The 23797-nt window shown below is 41.7% G+C and overlaps 1 protein-coding gene across 2 annotated transcripts; it reads right to left on the minus strand.

The window, feature by feature from the left end:
• Positions 1 to 5: 5 nt before the first annotated feature.
• On the minus strand, positions 6 to 20287 carry tax1bp1a (Tax1 (human T-cell leukemia virus type I) binding protein 1a). Of its 2 annotated transcripts, none has more exons than XM_027014949.2 (17): positions 20174 to 20287; positions 18687 to 18899; positions 15048 to 15150; positions 14184 to 14374; positions 13961 to 14065; positions 8740 to 8849; positions 8321 to 8411; positions 7990 to 8151; positions 7331 to 7612; positions 7090 to 7257; positions 6808 to 6877; positions 6458 to 6678; positions 5035 to 5121; positions 3880 to 4060; positions 2611 to 2762; positions 1740 to 1825; positions 6 to 1625 (listed from the first exon to the last, which is right to left on the minus strand). In XM_027014949.2, exons 2-17 carry the CDS (start codon positions 18873 to 18875, stop codon positions 1415 to 1417), a joined length of 2409 nt encoding a protein of 802 aa, XP_026870750.1. In that variant the 5' UTR covers positions 18876 to 18899; positions 20174 to 20287; the 3' UTR covers positions 6 to 1414. The 2 variants fall into 2 exon arrangements, with proteins under 2 accessions (XP_026870750.1, XP_026870749.1); XM_027014948.2 differs by having other exon boundaries at positions 13961 to 14068.
• Positions 20288 to 23797: the final 3510 nt, after the last annotated feature.

Raw genomic sequence — 23797 nt, forward strand, 5'->3', positions numbered from 1 at the left:
GTTAATGACACTTCATAGAACCTGAAGACATCTTTATTAGCAAATAAAGCAAGCTTGTTACACATTCACAGAGCAATCAACATAGATTATCCTGACATATTTTAAACAGACAAACATTACATTATTAAACTACACTGATAAATGTCACAATGGTTATGTGGACTTGGAAGAGAACCACTGTCAGAGACTTTAAAAACAAGAACTAAAATTCAGAATGTGTTTTAAATCTCAATTGGAAGGATTGATGACAAAAAGATTCAAAGCTCTGGATACAAGTTAGCATTATCTTTAAGAATTAAGAATCCATATATACTGTGAACTTTTGTACACTACCGATCCCTGATAGTGGCTGGAGGACAATGAAGAAGCAAGATAATCACAACACATCTCAGATCTGACAATAGTACATTACAACTCTGGCCAGTGATCGAGATGTAACAGCACACACGCTTAGAAATCAAAGCACCAGTTTTGTCTTGTCAGGATAAAACCCCCCAAGACCTTTAGAATTCACTGGTGTATGGCACAGATTTTTGGTCTTTTATCAGGAAATATGTGATATTTGAATTGTACAGCCTGTTTGTTATAGTATCAGACTGACAATGTTCAAAACTTCAAAAGCATTCTTAAGCATTATTCATGATATTCATCATTTTTGGCAAGGGTAAGTAGTACAGTAAAACTAGAATTATTGGTCCTTCAAACCAATATGGACACTTCAAATATAATGGAATGAAAACTGGAAATCCTGACTGTCTAGGGTATTTTTTCCTTGACATTAACTTCTAAAACTTGTGAAACCAGGTATTCCTGTCATACGCCACAACAAACTATAAAGACCAGAGATATAGAATGAAGTTATTACATTTTTCATTTTAAATCATATAAAAATCAATAAAACAAATACAGAAAACATCCACTGAGTGGCAAAGAGTAGCAATAAACCCCTGTTCTTCGAGTGCATGTTTATACATAAAGTAAAGCCATTAGCGATCTTTTTTATGTTTACACATAAAGCCATTAGCTATCATTTACTATTGTTGACAGTGCAACCACATCTTATAGCAGCTTCATATACCTTCTAACTAGTCAAACATAACCCCAAAAAAAACAAAACAAGAAAAAAAAAAACAACGTAATCTGTTAAAAGGATAAAGTTTGACACCTGGTAAAAAATTTACTGTGCCTTTACAAGTCTGGACATCTGAGTCACACGTCTGTGTATGTGCAAATCAAACAAACATTCTGTTTGGTAAATCCTAGTAATGACAAAAACATGCGACCATTAGCACACAGCCAAGTGACATCATTAAAAAGTGCCGAACCAAATATTTAAGCTACTCTGTCTCCTGTGTGAAGTCTGGTTGTGATAAAAGCAGGCGATGACGTGACGACTTGGGAGGTCTGCTCCGGTCTAGTCAAAGTTGTCGAAGTTTAGCACATTGCCGTCGAAGTGTGTGAGTACGTGTTTCTCGTACAGACGCTGCTGGCAGTCCAGCGGGAACTGCTCGGAACAGACAGGGCACTCCCGCCAGTGGGACTCCACGTGACGCTCGAAGCTGCGCTGCTCAAAGTGCGGCGGGAAAATCACTTCACAGAGAGGACAGCGCTTATGAACGTCAGTCCTGAAAGGGAGAGAAAGCGAGCAACACAGTTAAACTCAGCACTCTGGTTAGTCTGAGAAGCTGGGTAAGATGGGCAAGTGTGAAGTAGTTTATGTATGTATGTGAGATTGTTACCTGGTGTCAAAGCAGAAGCTAGTGCTGTTCTCATTGGACTCTGGACTCTGATGTTCACAGACTGCTGGGGTCTCACCATCTCCTCCCTATTAGAGGTCAGATTAACAGGTCAGATTAACAATTCAGGTTAAAACAAAAACACACCTCCACTTTCTGACTGGACAACTACTAGAGAAAAAAAGATAATATTAACCAAAAAAACACTGCTTCCTGAGTGAACCACTATTAAAGACAACAGCTAAGATTAAGACAAACTCACCTCACTTCCTGACTAAACCATATGCTGACTTTGGATGTCTTCAGAAACAACTAAGTGGCACTTCCATTTGGTTACTAAAAGTACATATGCGCACACATATGCACCCACACACTATTCCTACTAAAAGTCACAGCTGTCTGCACACAGCCAGTTCGCTGCAAAGGTTAATGGGCCTTTAATGTAGCAAACGAGAGAAGGAGAGAAGCGGGTCGCTGGAGAACGGCAATCAGGCAGAGCACAGGCAGACATCCCCAGCCAATTAGCACAGACCTCGTCAGCTCCGCCTGCTAACGAGCCTCCACCCTCGTCACTCTAATCCACTAACGAGCCAAAGAAGAAAAGCCTTAATTGCATTTTTATGCAAACTGCCCATCCTTTCTGAAAACTGCGTTGGCCCCATGACCTGACATGTCCAGTGAGTGGGTGAATGAAAGAGAGGGCAGGAGGAATGGAGGAGAAGAGGAGGCGGGGTGTGAAGGAGAGGTGCGTACAGATGAGAGAGAGGCTGTGAGAGCAGAGAGACAGGAGAAATGGCTATGGGCCCGTTTAAACCACGAACATGACACAGAAGTGATTGGCACAGGAGCTGAAGGAATGAAAGAGGGTTCTCACGCTAGGGCGCTCCTCAGTAGGGTTCTCCAAACCATCAGGGGGGCTAAGACTTCGTGATGGCTGACTGCAGACAACAGGCCCTGCCCACAGAGGCAGGGCAACAGGAGGGAGCTGGCAAGTCTGTTGTGGTGACAGCGCCCCATCTGCACCATCTAGAGAGGAATTCAAGAAGACATAATGACACCAACGTGCAGAACACTGGACATGTCATAGAAGTGCAGCCAGCCATGTACATAGCACATCTGAAACATCTAAAGCAACAACTCAAAGAATACTGTAGCTAAATAAATAAATTAATAAAAGTTTAGCAGTTCATGCACACAAGCATATTTACAGCATGTAAAATTAAGATTCAACTTATTGTCATTGCTCAGTGTAAATACAAGGCAAAGAAATGCAGTCTTCACATATCCATCCCAGCTTCTTTTTGGTCGACATGCAGGTTCATCTGTTGGAGCTGAGAGGGTTAAGGGCCTTGCTCAAGGGCCCGAAACTGACTACATGGCAGAACCAGAATTCAAACCCAAAGACTTCGGAATGATAGCCCAAAGTCCTATCCACTATACACAAACTATATATGGAAATATATAATACACTGCAAAATAGGTGTGTGTGTATACATACCACATGTATACACTCCTACATTTTGAAGACAAATTATATATAGTTGGTCTCCTAAATGCAGTGTGAATACACACACTCCTATTTAACAGCGTGACAGCATGTGTGCTCCCCAGGAATCAAATACATTATATTGGTGTTGCCAGCACCTTGCACTGCCTACTCTACCTTAGCTACAGACCACTAACAATAAATGTATATACAAAATAATTATACACAATATTCTCAACTTTTAGCATTGGAAGAATAGGAAATGTTATCAACACAAATAACAAAATCTAAACAGTTCTTGACAGATGAACAGGGTTGATGTAAAAATTACATCATTTTTATATCAAGTGAGACAAATTATCCAGTGTGCATGGTGTTTGCCACCAATTACACAGACTTATTTTAATGGTAATTCCTGGATATTCAGATATTCCTGGAAACAGCCCCCTCAGTTGCTCACTGGCTCTCTTAGACCTGCCCCCTCTGATCCACAATAGGAACCAGAGAGTGTAGTCTTTGGGAAGCTGAGCTTTGTACAAATGCCAGACAGACGATTCTGTGGCCAGACACCTACGCAGGGTCTTTGTTTCCATTTCTCAGTCTAACACTGCTCTACATTTAGTGAGTTGCGTGTTACATGGCTGATGGATCACTCACCACGTGTCTGCTCTGCAGAGTACGGGTTTCCATACCGCAGCTCAGCAGGGTGATGGGGCACCAGCGGAAGTGGGGGTGGGTCCTGGGGATACGGCACGGGATACTGTAACAACACAGGCTCCCTGACCTCTGACCTCTGGCCTCCAGTCCCCCCCTCCCTGCTCATGCATGATCGAAGCTCCTGTGAGAGAGAGAGAAGGGTCATTGTCATGGTTACTGCAGAGCAAGACACTTGGTCAAACTGGCAAGGTTATGCCTGCTTCATAAGCAAGACCATTTGATCGCCACATTAATGTGGGAATCTTCAGGCGTGGATAAAGGAAATCTGAGAGGCAGGAATTTTCAGAAGTTTCTGGTTCTTGTTCTCTTCTGTGATGAGCCCCTCAACCACTAAAACACAGGCAATGTCTACTAGCTTCATAGCACATAGACACTAGATACAAAGATAACAAGATCTGTAATAGAGCTGGTTAACGGAAGTTTAAAAACATTGATATTTAGCTGTAAACCAAAGCATTTTAATAATATAATAATATATTTAATATATTTAATAATATAAAGAGCTTCTGCTCTCAATCAAAACCCCAGACCATAGTTTGAAAACCAGCCAGTCACAATCATAGCTATTCCTAACTTCACTGAAAATATGTCCACAGTGCAGCTGCAGCACTACAGGAGTTACCACAGGGAGCAAAATTACAGAAGATCTTGGAGAACAAATCATATTTTACAGATAAAATATCTCCAATGTTTAAATAGTAATAGCATTGTACTGTTCTATCTTTCTCCTTTTTGCTGACCTCCCTGACCTAAGACAGGTCATGATTAGAGGAACTATTCCCACATTTAACATTTATCGTAGGTGCTGATGGGTCATCGAGAGCAGACTGTGACATTTACTCTGTACTCAGCTGGACTCAAATACCTCAGCTGCCAAATCTAATGAAAGTGCTTAGGGTATAAATCCTCGATTATGCACATAATCTCTTGTACAACCACCTCTGTCCATACATTCCTGGATCACAGTAAATGTAGAGAAAAACATAAAATGTGGTCAATATTGGGAGAATCTATTGGATCCAAATGTTGGATCCAGAGTTTAAAAGGCATTTCTGTGTTTAAAAAGGGTGTCAACAGTTTCATGGACATATTTACATCGGCAAGAATCTCCTTCTCTCTGGTCACCTCTGCAAGACTCTCACTCAGTGCTGTCACCTCTCTGTCTTTCGCATCCAACAGGGCCTGTGTACACAGAGACACAGTGACAAACACGAGTGAACACACACACACACACACACACACACACACACACACACACACACACACACACACACACACACACACACACACACACACACCGACCAAGAGGAAAGGTGGGCCTTCAGTTCCACAGCTGGGACAATTGGATACAAGAGTTAAAGTGACTGTGCGTGATGCGGTTGTTAATTTTAGTGTATTATTATTTCTATTAGACTATTATTATTAAGTCTATCATGTGCTTTTATGTGCTATTAAGTCTATTATTTTAAGTAAAAATGAACAAACTCAGGAAATCAAACTTTTTAAAGCCTTGCAAATTGTAAAACTATTTACACAAATGATTTGCTGCAAACGATATGATGAATATTTCCACAAAATATACAGTATATGTATAAGCTGAAAGATGCCTTAAACTTTTTTTTTTTTTTACAGATGTAGCCATGGTAATGCTAGACACTCTGCCTCAGAAAAATCTTTTATACCCCAAAACCGAGCAAACTGTTATTTTTATTTTGAGGTTTCTTACATTTTGTAAACATGATTTAAATCTGGCCTGTAAACTCATTGTTGTCCAGAAGAACTTGATTTAAACCAAGAATGACTTCTGAAATTAGTATATCTGTAAAAATTCAGATTTAAGCTTGGTAAATCAGTGCATGTATTTCAACTTTTTGTCTCAGTTTAAAAGCAAATTTTGATAATATTTCAGGAGCTCATCTGAAACAGTGTCTACACTCTCTCGCGGTTTCTCTGTATTATGACTGTGTAGATGTGTTTGGGTTTAGACCTATGATGACATGGGCTCGCCTAAGTTCTTTACGCTGTCTTACAGTAAACACCCATAAAGCACAGGGTGCATGAATATGTGTGCACATGTGTATGTGTGTGTGTGTGTGTGGCTGTATGTGTGGCTGTGAGCGTTTTTAAACATGTATAGATAAATGATCTCGCGCCTTTTATGGCATCTCCTCTAAATACTCAGACAGGGGCATCCCTTTACAGCCTAGTGTCTTCTCCACTCAGTCAATCCATTATTTCACAACACACACACATATACACACACACACACCCACACCCACTCCAGCAGACTCCCAGAGGTCTCACAGAAACCAGATATCATAGTGAGCCAGACACCTTGACCTCAGATGAACCTCTCCCATGGAGGACAGATTGGCCATGCTTCAGGGTCTGCTGCTCTGTCATGGGAAGGCATGCACTCACAGTGCTCAGTGTGTATGTGAACTGTATTAGCAGGCTGTGCGTGTGTTTGTATGCACTGTATTTGTACAGCAGGATGTGTGTGTGTGGGGGGGTGTACCTTAAATCGTTGCTCTTCATTGACCAGCTGCAGTTTCAGGTTTTCATTGATGGTGCACTGCTCTCTCCACCTTTCCTCCATCTGTGCCAGCTCCATCTCCACTGACATGCTATGCTCCTCCTCTTCATATTCATCATTCTTTTCTGTTTTGTCTTCCTCTTCCTCATCCCTTTCTCTTTCTCCCTCTTCAACTGCACAGTCCTCTATCTGAGCTTTCTCCTCTGTGAGAAATAGAAATGACAAGACTACAAGGCAAACACTGCAGCGCACATACTGGGTTACTGTACCAGGTTAGTGTATCAGGTTAGTCTTTACTAACACACACTGGGTTAGTTTGTGTGTTTGTTTACCAGGTGAGTCCGTATTGACTGCTTTTGGCTCCTGAGTGGTCTCTGTAGATGCGTCGTTTGTCTGGCACTCCTGCAAGAACACAGTTACATGACCTCAGTAATTGTGCAAACCTTCAAGTCACTGCAGTTCTGAGGAATGGAAAGAATACATTGTTTTAAAAGCCCCACAATGATATAATGTGGGTGATACAGATTTTATATATATAAATATATATTAATTTTAAGTTTCTTTAAGTTTGTGGCCCTGTGCCAGTAGATGGCGCCGTGGCTCTGCCGGCTCACCCCCTGCTGCTGGAGCTTGGTCACATGTCTGCGCAGACGCTGGCACTCCCTGTACTTCTCCTTGTAGTGTCCTGCAGCCATGTGCAGCCTCAACTTCAGCTCCTCCACCTCCTTCTGCAGCTCTGCCTCTAGCTCAGAGGCCACGCCCACTCCTCCAACAGTCCTGTCCTGAACACAAACAGGCTGTTGTGTGTGCTGACCTTACCTCTAGCACGCTGTTCAGGCTGTTCTGTATGCTCACTGTTTCCTGGAATGCTTGGCTCTTCAACTGCTGTAGCTGGTCCTGGGCCTGCCGGAACTCCTCGTGGGTGTCGGCCAGGCTGGCACGTAGGGTATTTGTCTCCTGGTGGGCATCACCGAGGCTGGCCCGCAGGATGTCGGCCTCCTGGCGGGCACGGAGGAGCTCAGCCATGGTGCGGTCCCGGCCGGCAGTGGTGTCACGTAGCTCCGAGCCAAGCATGGCTGCTTGCTGCCCTGTGGCCTGGAGCTGCTCCTCCACCTGACGCAGCTGCTCCCTCAGAGTCTAGGGAAGCACACCGTTAGTTTTGTCTAGAGTAGAGGGTTTACATGAGTTTATAAAATATTTGTATACATGGCCACTATATCTTTGGTGTACATCTATATGTGCATTTGTTTCTTTTTTAATGTACTTTTTTTGTGTTTGTTTGTATCTGTTAGCACAGTGAGTGTGTGGGGATGTACATATTGCATATTATAAGATTACAGTGTAATCAGAGCAAGGGCTTTTCATCTCCTTCACTCCTATATGTGGAAACCCCCTATGAACATTATATACTGCAGGATGTAAACTACAACCAGCTTGACTGAGACCAAAGTAATGCTGCACCCAGTCTGGCCTGTGTCTGTGTGTCTGCGTGTGTAAGTGCATGTGGGTCTTACTGTGTCCCCCAGGTGCATGTGTGTGTTTTTTTCTGCACGGAGTCTGTGAATCTCCTCCTCGTACTGGGCGATGGTCACCTCACGGTTGAGCTCCACAGCCTTTAACATCTGTAGCTCTGCACTCAGCTTAGTGTTCTCTAGTTCAGCGCTGCGCATGTGGGACTACACACACACACACACACACACACACACACACACACACACGTGTAATCATCTTAGTGTCCGCCAGTTCAATACTGCTCACATGGGACCACACACACACACACGTATGTGTGCTTGCACACACATTCCTGACTGATCATCTGCATGCCTTGTTAGAGGTTGTACTCACTTTATAGAGTTCTCTCTCTTCTCTTTGGTTCTTTAGCTGCGTCTGCAGGACATCCCTCTCAGACATCACCTTCTGCAGCTTGTCTCTCAGGCTGCAGCACAAACAATCAGAAACACACACACACACACACAAACAGAAACAATCACACATATGCATGCATGCACGCACAAACAATCAAAAACACACACACAAATCTGCATGCACACACAATCAGAAATCCACTCCCCCAGCACCAGATGCATGTTCACACACACTCTCAAAGCAAACTCAATTACATACTAAATGTACACACAGAGCAGAGACACTGAGTGCAAGCTATAGGTCTTAAAGACCTCTGTTTTTACATGGAAAATGTTCAATATTGTACTGTGCAAGTGTATGTGTAAGTGCACATGTGCATGCAGATGCATGCTCCCTACCAGTCCAGCTCTGTCTCTTTGAGCACAGCTCTCTGTGTGACTGCCAGCAGGTCCTGCTCCAGCTGTCTCACTCTAGCCTGAGCCTCTTCCCACAGCCCATGCTGCACCTCCTGCCATAGGATAGACTTACCTCAATCAAACAATCCAGCCAATGGCCAGGCACCATCTTCAATGAAAATCTCAATAGCACCATCTTTGTCATTTTTTTGCCTCATTTAGCCATTGTTTTTGATATTTTGGATCAAAACTGGAAAATAAGAAGCAATAAATAAAAAGGTTGTTCTAGAATTTGGTGTCAGTGAAAAAACCCTTAGTGTGCTGTTACAAAAAAATGTTAATAGAGTATTCAACCGCATGAGTTTATATACCACAGGCTAAAGCCTCTCAAGTTCTTAATGTGGAGAAGAGCAGAGCTTTGAACAGACACTCCTGTTCTAACATGTTCATATTCAAAGTCATACCCCATAAATCATGGCAACATCTGGATCTGACATCACAGACACACACATCCAAACACGCACACACATACTCACGAACATGCACACACACTCACTGATACATGCACACAGCTCCAGGCGTTTAGTGGCTGGTGGTGTTTTATGTTGCACCATTCCTGCACACACATATAAAGAGCATATAAAACATGCAACTGTAAAATCTGCAGCCACCAACCTCTCTTAAGGTACTATGATAAAGAGCAACTACACTCATCAGCCAAAGGGAACAGGCATGGAGATGGTACGTCTGAAAAACCTTTGCCGAGCAACTGCACACTGACTGGAAATAATGTCACGGGTTCCTTTAGAGAAACCTATCAGGTATCATACACACACACACACACACACACACACTCAAGTACACACACACACTCTGGGTCAGAAGAAGGTGTAAGTATTGCAGGGAAGTAAAAAAAAGCTGTTATGAGGGTGTTTATCCTTAATAGTGGGTATTATTTGCTCTTCATGGTGGACACACCCACATACACACACACACACATATATACACATGCACACAAATAAACAACTAATTGCATCACACAAGAGGCACAAGGGGGAGCTGTAAGACTTAAGGATGACCACAGCAGTGCCATCCTGCTTCAGGTCTCTGTAATGAAATATCTCCCAGAAGCCCTAGAGCATGCACCCAGAGGGAGAAGAAAAAACACAGGTAAAACCCTAAAAGAAAATCCTGATACACAGTATGCAGACTTTATCCAATGGCAAGAGAATCAAGAACATTCTAATCTTTCACATTGCCTTTCTGTCTACATGGAAGTCTGCAACACTACAAGTTTACTTTTAAAAAAGGCATTATAAGAGGGGGAATAATTACTGTATCTGAAACCCTAGACACTGATGACCCCATCCTGACAATCACACACTACACTAAAGACACAATATTAATCTTGGACAATGAAACCAGTCTGGCCTTTTTTAGAGATGTGTTTCCTCTGCTGAAAGCAAAGGTATATAGAGTGTGTGAGTGCCACTGTAGTGCAAGTGCCACTGCAGACAGCACAGACTCTGAAGAAAAAATCTCAGATGCTCAGTTCCTGTTACACCCCACAGCCCCTCCCACACCCCCTGCTGACCCACAGTCAGACCCTGGCCCTGCTAGAGCTGGACTTTGCTGAGATTAAAGAGCATACCCAGAGCAGGCTCTCAGACCTCACCACTGCCAGCTCCATCCAGCAGCGCAGAGAGGGCATCCAACTGGAGGTCCTCTCAGAGGGAGAACCAAGCCACTGTCACTGAGCTCAGAGACACTGAGAAAGATACAGGAGGAGAACCAGAGCCTGAGAGCACAGATGGCAAAGCTGAAAGAGCAGCAAGAGAAAGAACTTTCACAAGATATCTCCACACCCCGCCTCTCTCCCGCTCAGGCCCCCTCACACACCGAAATCCTGTGATACAGCACTGGGTACTGATACCTCATGCAACACACTTTCAGACCCCAGCTCCCTCCCAGCCCACACCAGCCAAACCAGATAAGCAAAGTGTTCATGTGGTGCTTCCAACTAGACATTCCTGGACTCCCCCAGGCTCTTCCCTGGATGGTAGGTAACATCAAACATCACTGCATCACCACTGGCCAGGCACAGCAGATATTGAAAAGGGACTCTCAGAAACCCCCAGTGCATCATCATCCACACAGACACCAATCACCTCCACTCTCAGTGTGATGGCACTGCCGAGACAGTGTGGAGAGTAGCTAAGAGAGCCACCCTGAAGTGTCCTGAGTCCCGGATCACCATCTCCACACTGCTGCAACAGGCTGATACACCTCCACACATCATCATATACTCATACCCCATACTCACCTGCAACTACAAAGCCCTGTACAGCCATACACTTACCTGCTGCTCCACAACCCCACTCAAAGAGACAGAAGCAGAAAGCCTCCATGACAAAAGCCCTCCCCACGACAAACACCATAGAGTTATGCTGCAACTGTGGCCCAGCCACCTGCAACAGCCCTTCCCCTGCTACAACAGCCCGTCCCCCAACTACAACAGTCTCTCCCTCTACTACAATAGCCCCTCCCCCGCTACAAACAGCTCCTCCAACAGCTACAGCAAAGCTGGCAGAGATAAAGGAGATACTCCACATCCTCATGATGTTTGTCTTTTTGAGGGCCAGGTTCTGGTAGCAGTTCTCTAGCAGGGCCAACTGCTGCTCTATCTCCTTAGTGACAGCAGCACCAGGTCATCTGTATAGAGCAACAATTTAACTTCTCTGTCTTGTAAGGCCAGGGGATGCAGACTGCTCCAACTGCAATGCTAACTGTAAATATTGACCATTAATAGACTGAGGCTGCATCCCTGCTTCTCAAGTGAAGAACTCTGTACGTTTGTTGCCAGTTCACTCAGGCAGCACAACCTTAGAGCACAAGATGCAGACACTTACCTTGGCCTCATTATTATTGCATCAGGGAGTTTCAGCAAGGCAGTGAATGCACTAAAGAAAAAAGCCCACAGAGAACTATATATAATAAAAAGGAAATTCTACAATACTGGTATACCCATTTCAATCTGGTTCATATTATTTATATTGTAATACAGCCTACTGTGCTGCATGGAAGTGAGGTATGGGGTCCATTCAGTCATCATAGCCACATTAGATGGGACAAGCATCCAGTCAAAGCCCTGCATGCAGAATTCTAGTGAAAGTGTAAGCAGGGGTGAGATAGGCAGATTTCCCCTATCAATATACATACAAAAAGATATGTAACTAAATTTCTGTATGCATTTAAAGACCAGTCCCAGATTCACACTGCATTTTGAAGCACTACAGAGCCAAGAACTGAACCCTAACAAGAAACCTCTTAGTCATTTGGTTCTGAAGCTCACTAACCCTGTAACAACTACTACCACAGTCCAGCCTCTCACCAGCACTGCTTTACCACCAAACCTAAAACTAAATCAGATCATAAAGCAAAGTAAAAATAATTATTTGGAACACTTGGATTATGAAACTAAAACTCAAAGTAAATTAAATTGTTATAGGGCCCTAAACAAAGAGCATGAATTAGCAGAGTATCTCCTTACTGTCAGAAATACAAAGCAGAGACAGATCCTAACCAACCACAGGCTCAGTGAGCACAGTCTGGCTATAGAAAAGGCAGACATTTTCACATTAAAAATACAAACATAACCCCAAATTTCAGTAATATAACTCAACATGAAAAATGACAAATCTTTCTTGGAGCAGAGCACACATCAACCCTTGCTGCAAAATATGTAGCAACATGTCATTGCATGAGAATCAGTGACAACCTCCCCTCTCCTCAGTCCTACTTCTCACAACTAAATCACCAGTCCTCTTTGCTAAATCTTTACATATTAAGTAGTTTATATATATATATATATATATATATATATATATATATATATATATATATATATATATATATATATATATATATATATATATAATGTCTTAATGACTTGTTGAAGTTACAATAATACTATCATTATTATTATTATTGTGGTTGATGGTGGTAGAGATTTTATTACGATGTTATTTTTATTATATGAAGTTAACAATACAAACATTTTGGGAGCTCTGGCAGTATTGCATTTTGTACAGTCATGTCAGTAAAGCCATCCTGACTTGACAGGCAGAGAGAGAGAGAGAGAGAGAGAGAGAGAGATTTCTACACCGCGACACATGGCAGGGCTGCAATAACATCTAAGAGACCTGTAAGAGAGACACGAGGAGAGAGGCAGAGAGAGGAAAAGGTGAAGAAGTGAAAGAGAAGAGGAAGGGAAGATATAGGAGAGAAATCATAGAAACACAGCATCCAACAGCTGAGCGCCCTCAGACCCAGCTGTATAGAACACTCTTCCCTCTACTTATTTCACTCCATATATCAGCCACACAATAACGCTGGCTCTGTCTGGCTTTATTTCCATAGTTCATTTTTGCAGGTTGAAAATATCACAAAAGGCAGCTCTAAGAAATGTTCTTGGGGGTGACCATCCTGCAACCTGAGTAGCACTCCCATGAGCTGGTTCAGAAAGTGACTACTTATTCCCACTAATGCGTGTGTGGAAATGGGTTCCTGTGTATGTGTGTTTATGTACTTGATGAGTGTGATGAGTGTGTGTGTGTGTGTGTGTGTGTCCATCCACGAGCAACACTATCTGTTCCTGTTTTTAATAGAGTCTTCTCCCACATTTGAGACTTTTAAGACTAACCTAAAATCTCACTTATGTTCCCAGGTGTTTAGATCTTAAAGCCCATTGGTTTGTTTGGTTTTATTGAATTGTTTACAATAGGTCTAATTTTAAATACTCGAAATTTGACTTAATAATTAATATATGATTACTGTTTAGTATTTTTTAGAACATGAAATCAAACAAAGAAACAAAATCTAAGGTGGGGTGTGTGTGTGTGGGTGTGTGTGTGTAGAAGGGTTTGGGGTACTCAAATTTGAAACTGTGTTTATGTTGTCTGCAGTCAGTTACCCAGTTACCTATGTACACACACACACACACACACACACACACGTTATCTGATAAGGCAAAGTGCTTTTGGGAACTGTGTGCCAGACATGCAGACAAAGGGTCTTATACATGGAGCCAGAGTGTCTTCATACACACAGCCACTCACATAGCACACTAATGTGGGGATAACTTGAACTTGTGATCACCAGTGTGTTACAGGCACAAAGTGTATATGTGTGTGTGTGTGTGTGTGTGTGTGTGTGTTTCTGGTACCTGGCTGTGTCTTCTTTGCTCCTCCCGGAGCTGGTCTCTCTCCTGTGTGAGGAGACGCACCGCTGCCTGCAGCTCCCTGCATTCCTGCTGCACCTCCTCCACACACTGCTACACACACACACACACAAAGGGAGAGGATGACAAACATGAAAGGCTCAGTGGAAAGTCACCTCTAGTTTGCATTACAATCTGTGACTGTGTGTGCATATACAAGCTTGTTTACCTCCAGAAGGCCAGTTTTGGTTGTAACCACCAGTATGTCAGAGTTCCCATCATCCTCCACAGCCAGAAGCTCCTCCCCAGTGGGTGTGGCTGGACGGAACTGGAAGGGAGTGCTGGCTCCTCTGATTTCGCCCGTGTGGGTAACGTAACAAAACTGATAAAACTCGCCATCGCTACGGGGAACATAGTAACCTATGCGACCAAGACAGTGATTATTATGTCAGGTAGCAGCTTACTTCATAGAATGCACATACAATACATACAATATTATCCATGGAATACACTATATAACTGATATATTTACTGCATGTCTCAGAATGCTGCTCCTGTGTTAGCCCTTGTTTATCCTTGGACTTGTTTAGTTCTATGAAATGTATGTTCTATGAAATTAGCTACTAAGAGTGAGACTACTGGCAAGAGGGCTGTGTGTGGAAATGACTAGGTGAGCATGAGCCTGGGTTAACCTTAAACCTAATCCTGCTGCCCCTAATCCTAAACCTGCAATGTGGGCCAACTGATTTGCAGAAGAGTTATGACACTTAGCAGAACCATGTGTTTGTGTGCACAGCACATGTAAAGGTAGCATACCAACAGTTGTGTTTCCGGAAATATTTCTTTACACACTGCATTCACAGAGTGAGCATTCATTAATCTACTGTGAGAATGTGTGTATCTGCGTGTGTCTGTGTACATATGCGAGCGTGTGTAACCATGCCTGCGTTTTTGTGCGTGCATGCGAGTGCGTGCCTCTGTGTGTGTAATATGTAATTATATATATATATATATATATTTTAATTAGACACTCACACACACACACACACACACACACACACACACACACACACACACACACACACACACATACCCTGGAAGACAAGAGTTCTATGCACGCTGGAGGCTTCAGTGTAGTTCTCTGGCATAGGAGACCACAAGAATGTGTAGTAGTCACGGGCACTGCTCCATCCCACCTACCCCCCCCCCCCCCCCCCCAAACACATACATGTGCACGCGCGCGCACACACACACACACACACACACACACACACACACACAGAATGAATGCTAAACACTGCTTGTGGATTTCCCTGTCACTTTGCCCTAGTAAACTCCTCTGTCCATCTGAATGATTACAGAAAACATTTTATTTTTAACTGTTTAAAATAGAACACAAGCTTAAAAAAACATAATAAAACATAGCTAAAGCAGACAGAACTACAACTAAGAGAGAGCAAGCGAGCGAGAGAGAGAGAAAGACTAATAATCACTTGTTTATCAGATGCAATTTAGATTATACTTTGTAATGTTTTCATCATATTCTTTTTGACAAGTTGTAAATATCATAACAGGCAACTAACACATGCAAACACATGGAAAGGATTAGTTTCTCTCTTATGTTAAACAGCTGCTGAGAGATCTCTTCATGGATAGCATCTAGAGGCCATTGAACTACATGACTGGCTCCTAAATTTTGATCTTAATCCAAATCACATTTAAGAAACACCATACAGCATTTACACTGCCATATTTAACTGAAACATCTTAGACAATTAAAAAAAAAATAAAATCATTTTGCCATCTTGATTACCATTTTGGTTACCTGTTCTTTACAGCAGAACTTTGTTCAAGTGCCACATGACCAGTTTAAAAGAGATTTTAAAAGACCACAGAAAAACACAAATGAAGTTGACAAGAATGCAAAAGGTTACAAACACTTAAAGACCTAAAAACCATGAAGAACAAGAGGAGGGGAACATAACAGAGGGGTCACCTGATTGAGCAGGTACAGCAGGGTGCTTCTGGTAACACCAAGGTCATGGGTCTGATTCCCACAGAGCTCACACAGTCATACTGATAAACATGCAAGTCTGAGTAAGAGTGTCTGCCTCTGCCAAATACTGTAAATGCAAATTTTTAACCTCAGTCCTGTTGAAAGGTTGTGGTATGTTTTGAAGCAAGTAAGCTATCCCCAATAAATTACACACACTCATTCAGTTAGTCACTCCAGTCTGAGGATTCTCTGCATTGGGGTGATGTTAATATCTTATGTGTGCATGACTGAAGGGGAGAAGATCAGGCACTATAAAAATGTAAGTGTTTAATAATTTTCATTATTATGACATTTGACATAATTGTGATTAGAACAAGTTTTACCTTCCAGTTACCACTGCACCTCCAGCCATCCTAGTAACTCCCCCATCCTTGTAAATGTTCAGGGAGGCACGCAGAGCAGTTTGAGTTTGATACAGTACATCTCAAAGCTCGCTAGCCTGCATGCATTTTTGCGTGTGCTTGTTCCTATAATTCAATTACTATGACTGCATTTAATGTTAGGTGAAATATTCCCAAGAGAAAGTAAAAAATGCTTCTTATGTCCAACCCTCCATCATGAAAATGTCCCATACAATTACATTTTACAACTCTACACACAAAGACTTACATACACACACACACACGGTTCTTTACTGAACGTAATTTGCCAGTATGAATAATGAAAACACACCCTGGCATTACTCTGATGACATCATGACTATCATTTGCTTCATGGAAAATATTCAGTTTTCATTGGGATTGCAGTAAAGTGTGAGGTGTAAATAACCAGGTAATTGCACAGCAGGGAGGTGAGAATGTGCATGTACACACACGTGTTTGTATGTGTGTGATGCCACAGGCCCTACCTGTAATTACAGGAATGATAAATGATGAATAAAATAATAAGAGGGTTGATGTGACCATCAATCAAGCGTGTGAGAGAACATTCCACAAGTGTGTGACAGCTTAATTACATGCTGCATGTGCATCTAAGATGAGTGTGTGTGTGCGCACAGGAGCGAGTGAAAGGAGTGACACACACAGGAAGTAACCCTTGGAATTTAAAACCAGGTGACTGATGCATGTTTCTTCTTGTTCTACAACACGGCTGAAAAAAAAAGACAAATTTAATTAAACTATAAAACACTGCAGGACTATAGGTCTCCTGTAGCAATGATTTCATCACATATCCAATAATACATGTGCTACATTTAATTGCAAAATAGAGAAGAAAACAAATAAAATTTTACACACACTGCCATCAAACAGTCCATGACTCTTAAATGAGAGAAGAAAATAAGTGATGGGAGGACAGGGTGGGTCTATGTTGACATAACGAATCTCTATCTCACAACCACCAGGGGGAGCTGGAGATGCACTAAGCAAACTGAGCAATGCTGTAAGCGTGCTGATTTTTTTTGTTTGCTTGTTGTGTGTGTGTGTGTGTGTGTGTGTGTGTGTGTGTGTGTGTGTGTGTGTGTGTGTGTGTGTGTGCGTAAGGCTGTAAGCCTGCTGTGAGTGTGTGCGTGATAGTAACCATTCCAGTATCAGGCAGACAGCTGTATGATCTGTATGATCTCACCGCTTCCACAAGCCTGGAACCATATTTTTCACTAAAAAGGAAAATGTCTTTCTTTGTAACAAACATAATGTCACTTGCTTATTACAAATGATAATCTCTCTTCTCAACAATAAGAAGTCTTGTGTAAAGCTGTAGTCAGATTAAGCACTCTCCATAGATGAAGGAGCAAACCAGGCATAATAACAAAGAGACAGGACGATGGAGGAAAGGATCACATTTAGAGGATCCTGCTCTTCTGTGTCTGTTTTCTAAAACTTAGTTATCCATCACAGGAAAATGCCCACTGCCACACACACACTCACACACACTCACCACCCTGTAAACTCAGAGCTAACCATCAAACGATTTCTATGGAGTTAAGCATCTATTTCCAATCCACTTTTTCCCCCTATTAGCCTCTACACTTAACCCAGCTCTGACAGATCTGGCTGATTTGAAGCAGATTTTTACATATATAAAGTGTCTCTTTAACTTAACAAGAAGTTTCCACTCATTCATTTCTTCTTAATTAAGTGTGAGACTAAATGCTGTGATAAAAGTGTTAGTGAAGATGAGGATGGGTGGGAATGAGGAAGATGAGATCAAAAAGGTGAAATTTCACTGCTTCTTACAAAAGCACACTGCCAGCTGCACAATACACATGTGCCATTATTTGCAGGGCAGAAGAAATTATCATTCAGAAGTGTATGTGTGCATGTTTGTATATATATGTGTAAGTGTATATGTGTGTGTGTGTGTGTGTGTGTGTGTGTGTGTGTGTGCGCGCGTGTGTGGCTGTTTGCCATGTTAAGTCAGTATGATTTATGTGTAGGCTTTGTTTGTATTTATAGGTCAGGGACGATGATCCAAACCTTGAATTGAATATAATGATAAACACACCTTATAGAGATTATTTGAAATATGACATTTGATCTGGAAGACAGACATAAAAGAGGTGTGTCCATATGAAATGCAGAACAACATAATGGTGCCTCCAGTCTGATGTTGACACTTTGACAAAACGTAGTCTACAGGTGTGAGAGTGAGAGTGAGTGTGTGTGTGTGTGTGTGTGTGTGTGTGTGTGTGTGTGAGTGTGTGTGTGAGAGAGAGAGAGAGAGACAGAGAGAACTTACCTTAAAGATGCCAACCCAGTCTTTTGGGTTTGGAGTGATGAAAGGTGTGAGTGTGTAGCGACATTCCAGAGCTGTCTGAGGCAGAAAGCTCTTCCCAACATTCTGGAAGATCACGTGGGCAAAGTTGGACATCTCTGAGCCCCCACCTCCCCCTCCACACCCTGCTGTGTCACAGGCTGATGACATCATGGACAATTGTATCTATCTGTCTACCTGCCAAGACAAAAACAAAAACAAAACAAAAACTAGTGAGGACCCTGAAGCCATAAGTGGCTGTTACAATGTATGATAAAGGCATGCACATCTCATATTATATATCACCAGCCAAAGGATGGTCAGGATTATTATCATTGTAATTTGGTAAATTCTTAATAAAATTATGACTATAAAAAGGCTATTAAAGGGGCACATTTCAAAACCAGTACAGGACATTAAGAGTTTAGAATCAGATGCTTGACTGTGTTTAAACTGTGCTTAACAAAGTCAGTCAAAAGTATCAGAACTGGTCTGTTTGCTCAAAATACACAACTGCTACCAAAATCAGAAAAACCAAGCCAATACAGCCAGTGTGTCTTATTCCACAACTTCTCTTAAATCAAACCATATGTAGTAATCTGTATAATCTCTAATTCCTTATTACTGTAGGTAATATAATATTCAGTAGCCTAAATCACAAGAGATTCTAGTAAGTTTTCATAATGCAATTTATCAACCACTATTGTTCTGCTGTGCGCTAAGCTCTGCTTATGTATCCATTAAAATCTAATAGTGTTTTATTGGGCTTGTAAAACAGCGTCGTTCCAGCAATGGGAGGAAGGCAGCAACACACAAACTATCGCATAATAAAACATAATAAAGAATAATAAAGCATAATAAAGCATAATAAGCCTTACAGGACGTGAATAAAGAGCTGTACTACGTTTTCTAATATATATGATGCTTGTATCAGTGATTTACGATACGCCTAGGTAGAGGTTATCTGACATATAAAATTAGAAATATGAGCAAGCAGATCCTGAATAGGCCTGTTTCACACGGTGGTAATACTCTTCCATCGCTATTTACGATCAGGTGATTTCACTGTGATTTCATTCAGCACAGAAATAGACGCGTCAACGACAACTGAGATCAACTAAATAAACTAAAACTAGGTAAAACGTGCAGGAGGGCATTTAATGCGGAGGGTAAGGCCTGGATATGTGCTGCTAGCTAGCCTGCAGAAGTCTGCTAGCTTTCACTAGCAACATGTCATCAACCCTGCGAATTGAGCACGTGCTACAAAAAACTGTACTGATTACAGTTACTGGTTACTGGTATCGAACATCGCGCAGTAATTTCAGGTTATTCCCACTGCTCGAGATGTTGAAAGGGGCAAACAGTGCGCATCCGGGGTGTTTTCTGCGGCACTGCCATCATCCAGCACTTACTCAGCTGTGCAAACCAGGCTCAGAGCAAACAGAGCAACATTTAATAAATTAACCATGTACCTGTGGTCCATAGTTTCCGAAGCTCTACGAATTGTTTCAGCTAAACTGCTGGCTGTCAAACGCTACGACTCACAGCAGCTTCGCCGGTTGTCAACATAACCGTGTGGGAATCTTAGTGACGTCACGTCGCTTCCGGTCGCTGCGAGTTTCCGATTGGTCGTCTCAAGGTGAACCACGAACTTGGAAAGTGCGTGTGTGACAGCTGTGGTTTGCTTTAATGAAGCAGCGACTGAATCAAATCCAGCTGTTAACCATATATTTTTCATGGTGCTAAATCGAGTGTAATATTGCTCCTGGAGTCTTTCTCAAAGTTTTAGTTTTAATACCCCTCACTTATTTTTGACTAAACGCAATACGCATACAGTCTTCATGCTTTATTCAGTTATACAAAATTTGGTTGACAGTGCAACATTACTGTGGTTAGCGATTAGATCTACTGTGTTTTTACCTTCACAACTGCATTCAGGTTTCCAAACTTATTTATTTTGCTCATAAGCATGGATACCATTGACGGTGATGGGGTTTCTCCTTGAACAACTCCCAAAAGACTGGTCTCCAGATGTTCAGCGCTTTTCTTTTTATCAGTTAAGATGTGCACGTGGATCTGTACCTGAGACTGAGAAGAAATAATCACCTCCTTCTCCTGAGTCAGAGCAGGGTTTATCAGGAGACATCAAATCCTCACGAGGATTTCCACTAAAATGGGACTGTTAATCAAACATAAGAGGGAATTTAGATGCATGATGACATTTGGACCAGTGAGATTTATTTTTCTGTCCACAACAACAACAACAACAATTCCCATAGTTACAATTAGCTCTAAATCTGACTTTTCACTCATATTTTATATATGCAGTTTATGAGTTTACCAAAGAAACAAGGTGTCAGATTAAAAAGGTGTCAAAAGTACAATAAATCTCTTTTAATGTTAATGCACTAAAGGTGTCAAGCAGTATAAATCAAGTACAAAGCTTTATGAACGATGCTTAAGTAGGCTTAATGTGGAGAACCTTCTAACATTACTCTGTTACTCACAGAAGAAACATACTGGAAAACTAAATATACAATTAGAATTCCAGTCATAGTTGCTTAAAAACGTCTGTGCCTGTTTCGCAGATACGTTTTGCCCACTAGTCCTACAAAATCCTAAATGAATGCTTCCTTAGCAAAAGAGACATTTGAAAGGACATTTATTGATATAAACATTCGGAGTGATGTACCGGATGAATCTAACTATTTAACAGGTTTTGAATATGTAACTAAAATAAATCTCTGCAAATGATTGACGAGCACATTTTAGACGGCGATCATTGCCTGTTGCGTAGACAATCTGTCAAGGATTGGATAAATATTAGTCATTACTACCGCCCCCTTCCTGTCGATATTTAATCGCTGAGGTCAAGGGGAAAGAATCTACTTTGTTAAACTACTTTATTAAGAGGGTGTTAGAATATGTTCAGTTGTCGACCTTATAATGAGGAAGTATTTTTTCTACAGTCCCTAAAACAGTTTGTTGTTTTGATACTGAACTGGTTTGTCAGGTGCTACGTGTTTGCAGAGTGTAAAGAAAGCTTAGCCCGTTTACTGAAAAATGACAGGCGTCTTGAAAAGAGCTAACCACGATACTTTAAGAAACTTGAGCGAGAAAAATAGTAGCCTATTTACAATTTCGTTATTTCACAAAAGTACGTTCTGAGTAAATATTTTATGCCTGTGAAGTTTGTTTCCCAACTAGAAACGGAAAGGTTTAGTTCAAAATAGGGGAAGGCTGCAAACATTTCTGATGTCCGAGTATGGAAGCGTATAGGCTTAAACACTGTGTCGCTGGCTAGTACAGAATCGAATGTTAACGGAGAGAGGCAAATAAAATTGAAACTTGGAATTGAAATACTCAATAAAATATTATGAATCAGTTGTACATTAATTCACTAAGAATACTGAGTTACAGTAAAGATAGTAGGCCTACACTGAGTGCCCGTTCCTCGTCATGTATTCAAAACCTGAAGACGCATAACAACGCATATTACAATGTATAACGACCGAAAATATTTCCATCTTCCTGGCCTTTTATTAGTGTCTACTTAGTCTAAATACAAGTGAGGGAAAGGCTTCTAATATTTGCTAATATGTCATTTGTGTGCACGTTCAGGTCTTGCTGATATTATTGTTTATGTAAATCTGCACACTGAGCAATGACTGAAGGGCATAAGGGGAATTTCAGAAAGCTGGATTTCTCAGTTTGCCAGATAAATTAATCCACATCTCTGAAATAACCAATGGGCATTCCCATTTGTTTCGAATCAACGGGATGTCTGTTATTTCATGAACATAATTGTGTGAGATACTTGAGGAACTTTCCTTGATACTGATGTAATTGCCAAATTAGATTGTTTCCCCTCTGTTATGTCAAGGTTTGCCTCCCTTAAAGCCTCATGTAGATCATTGTCTTCTAAAACCTCAATAGGTTTTTTTGGCCTGGGGGGTGTGGGCTCACCCATGCCTAAGAACCTGATGAAACATGGACATCCTGATGTTGTTGTTGATTTTTTCCAGGAGTCCTGTAAAGAACTATGGGACTAGGAGCTCTGGTACAGCAGCCTGCATGGAAATCAGGAAGAACTCCCCTGAGTTCAGATAACTGATTTTTGCTAAACTGTTGTTGTTGTTTGTGGGGGTTCCCATGATATGTTACACTATTTAAAATAGTTTGCACTATGTTAATAAAACCTCAACAAGTCATCTGTTGTTCATGTTGTCAGAACAATTCTACAGCAGTTCTACAGTATACATCCACCACTGTACTTAGTGCAGCTTAATGTGTTTAAGAATTCACATTGTGGTGTAGCTACTTGCTTTACCAGACATAAACCATTAAGGAGAGCTTTATGCTCTGAAATGGACATGAGATCACTTTCAAAATCACCCCCTCAGCCAGTACTGGTTTAGTGGCATGTTTCCTCACTACTCACAGATCCTGGTTCAGTGGCATGTTTCCTCACTACTTACAGATCCTGGTTCAGTGGCATGTTTCCTCACTGCTCACAGATCCTGGTTCAGTGGCATGTTTCCTCACTGCTCACAGATCCTGGTTCAGTGGCATGTTTCCTCACTGCTCACAGATCCTGGTTCAGTGGCATGTTTCCTCACTGCTCACAGATCCTGAATTGTCCACTTGAGATAGCAGGCACAGCTGTTCGCATCATAATTACGTTTCATTCCAGTCCCATTGTCATTAAGGTCTACACAGGACACAGTGCTCTCTTCAGGTAAGTCTCAGAAGAGCCACTGTCCATGATGAACATGGTGAACATGGTGAACACACTGACCTGATCACCTATGCCTGGTTTCTTGTAGATGGACTTCTCAATTACCTGTGTATGTTTGAAACAACAGTGACCTGGATGTCTCTGAGAGTACTAAAGATAATAACTGTGTAGAGATTAATATAGTTGATGCCATTTCCCAGTGTTAGGTAGCTATGCCTATAAGATAGCTATGATGGTTAGAAAACAGGTTTCAGTGCTCATGTAAGATGTTCAGAGAACAGAATGATAAATAACACAAACACTGAAACGTTTTTTTTTTTTTTTAAATAGATCCAAGCACCATACTTGCTTTCCATCT

The sequence above is a fragment of the Electrophorus electricus genome, chromosome 8 (assembly GCF_013358815.1).
Source record: "Electrophorus electricus isolate fEleEle1 chromosome 8, fEleEle1.pri, whole genome shotgun sequence".
NCBI classification, from domain to species: Eukaryota; Metazoa; Chordata; class Actinopteri; order Gymnotiformes; family Gymnotidae; genus Electrophorus; species Electrophorus electricus.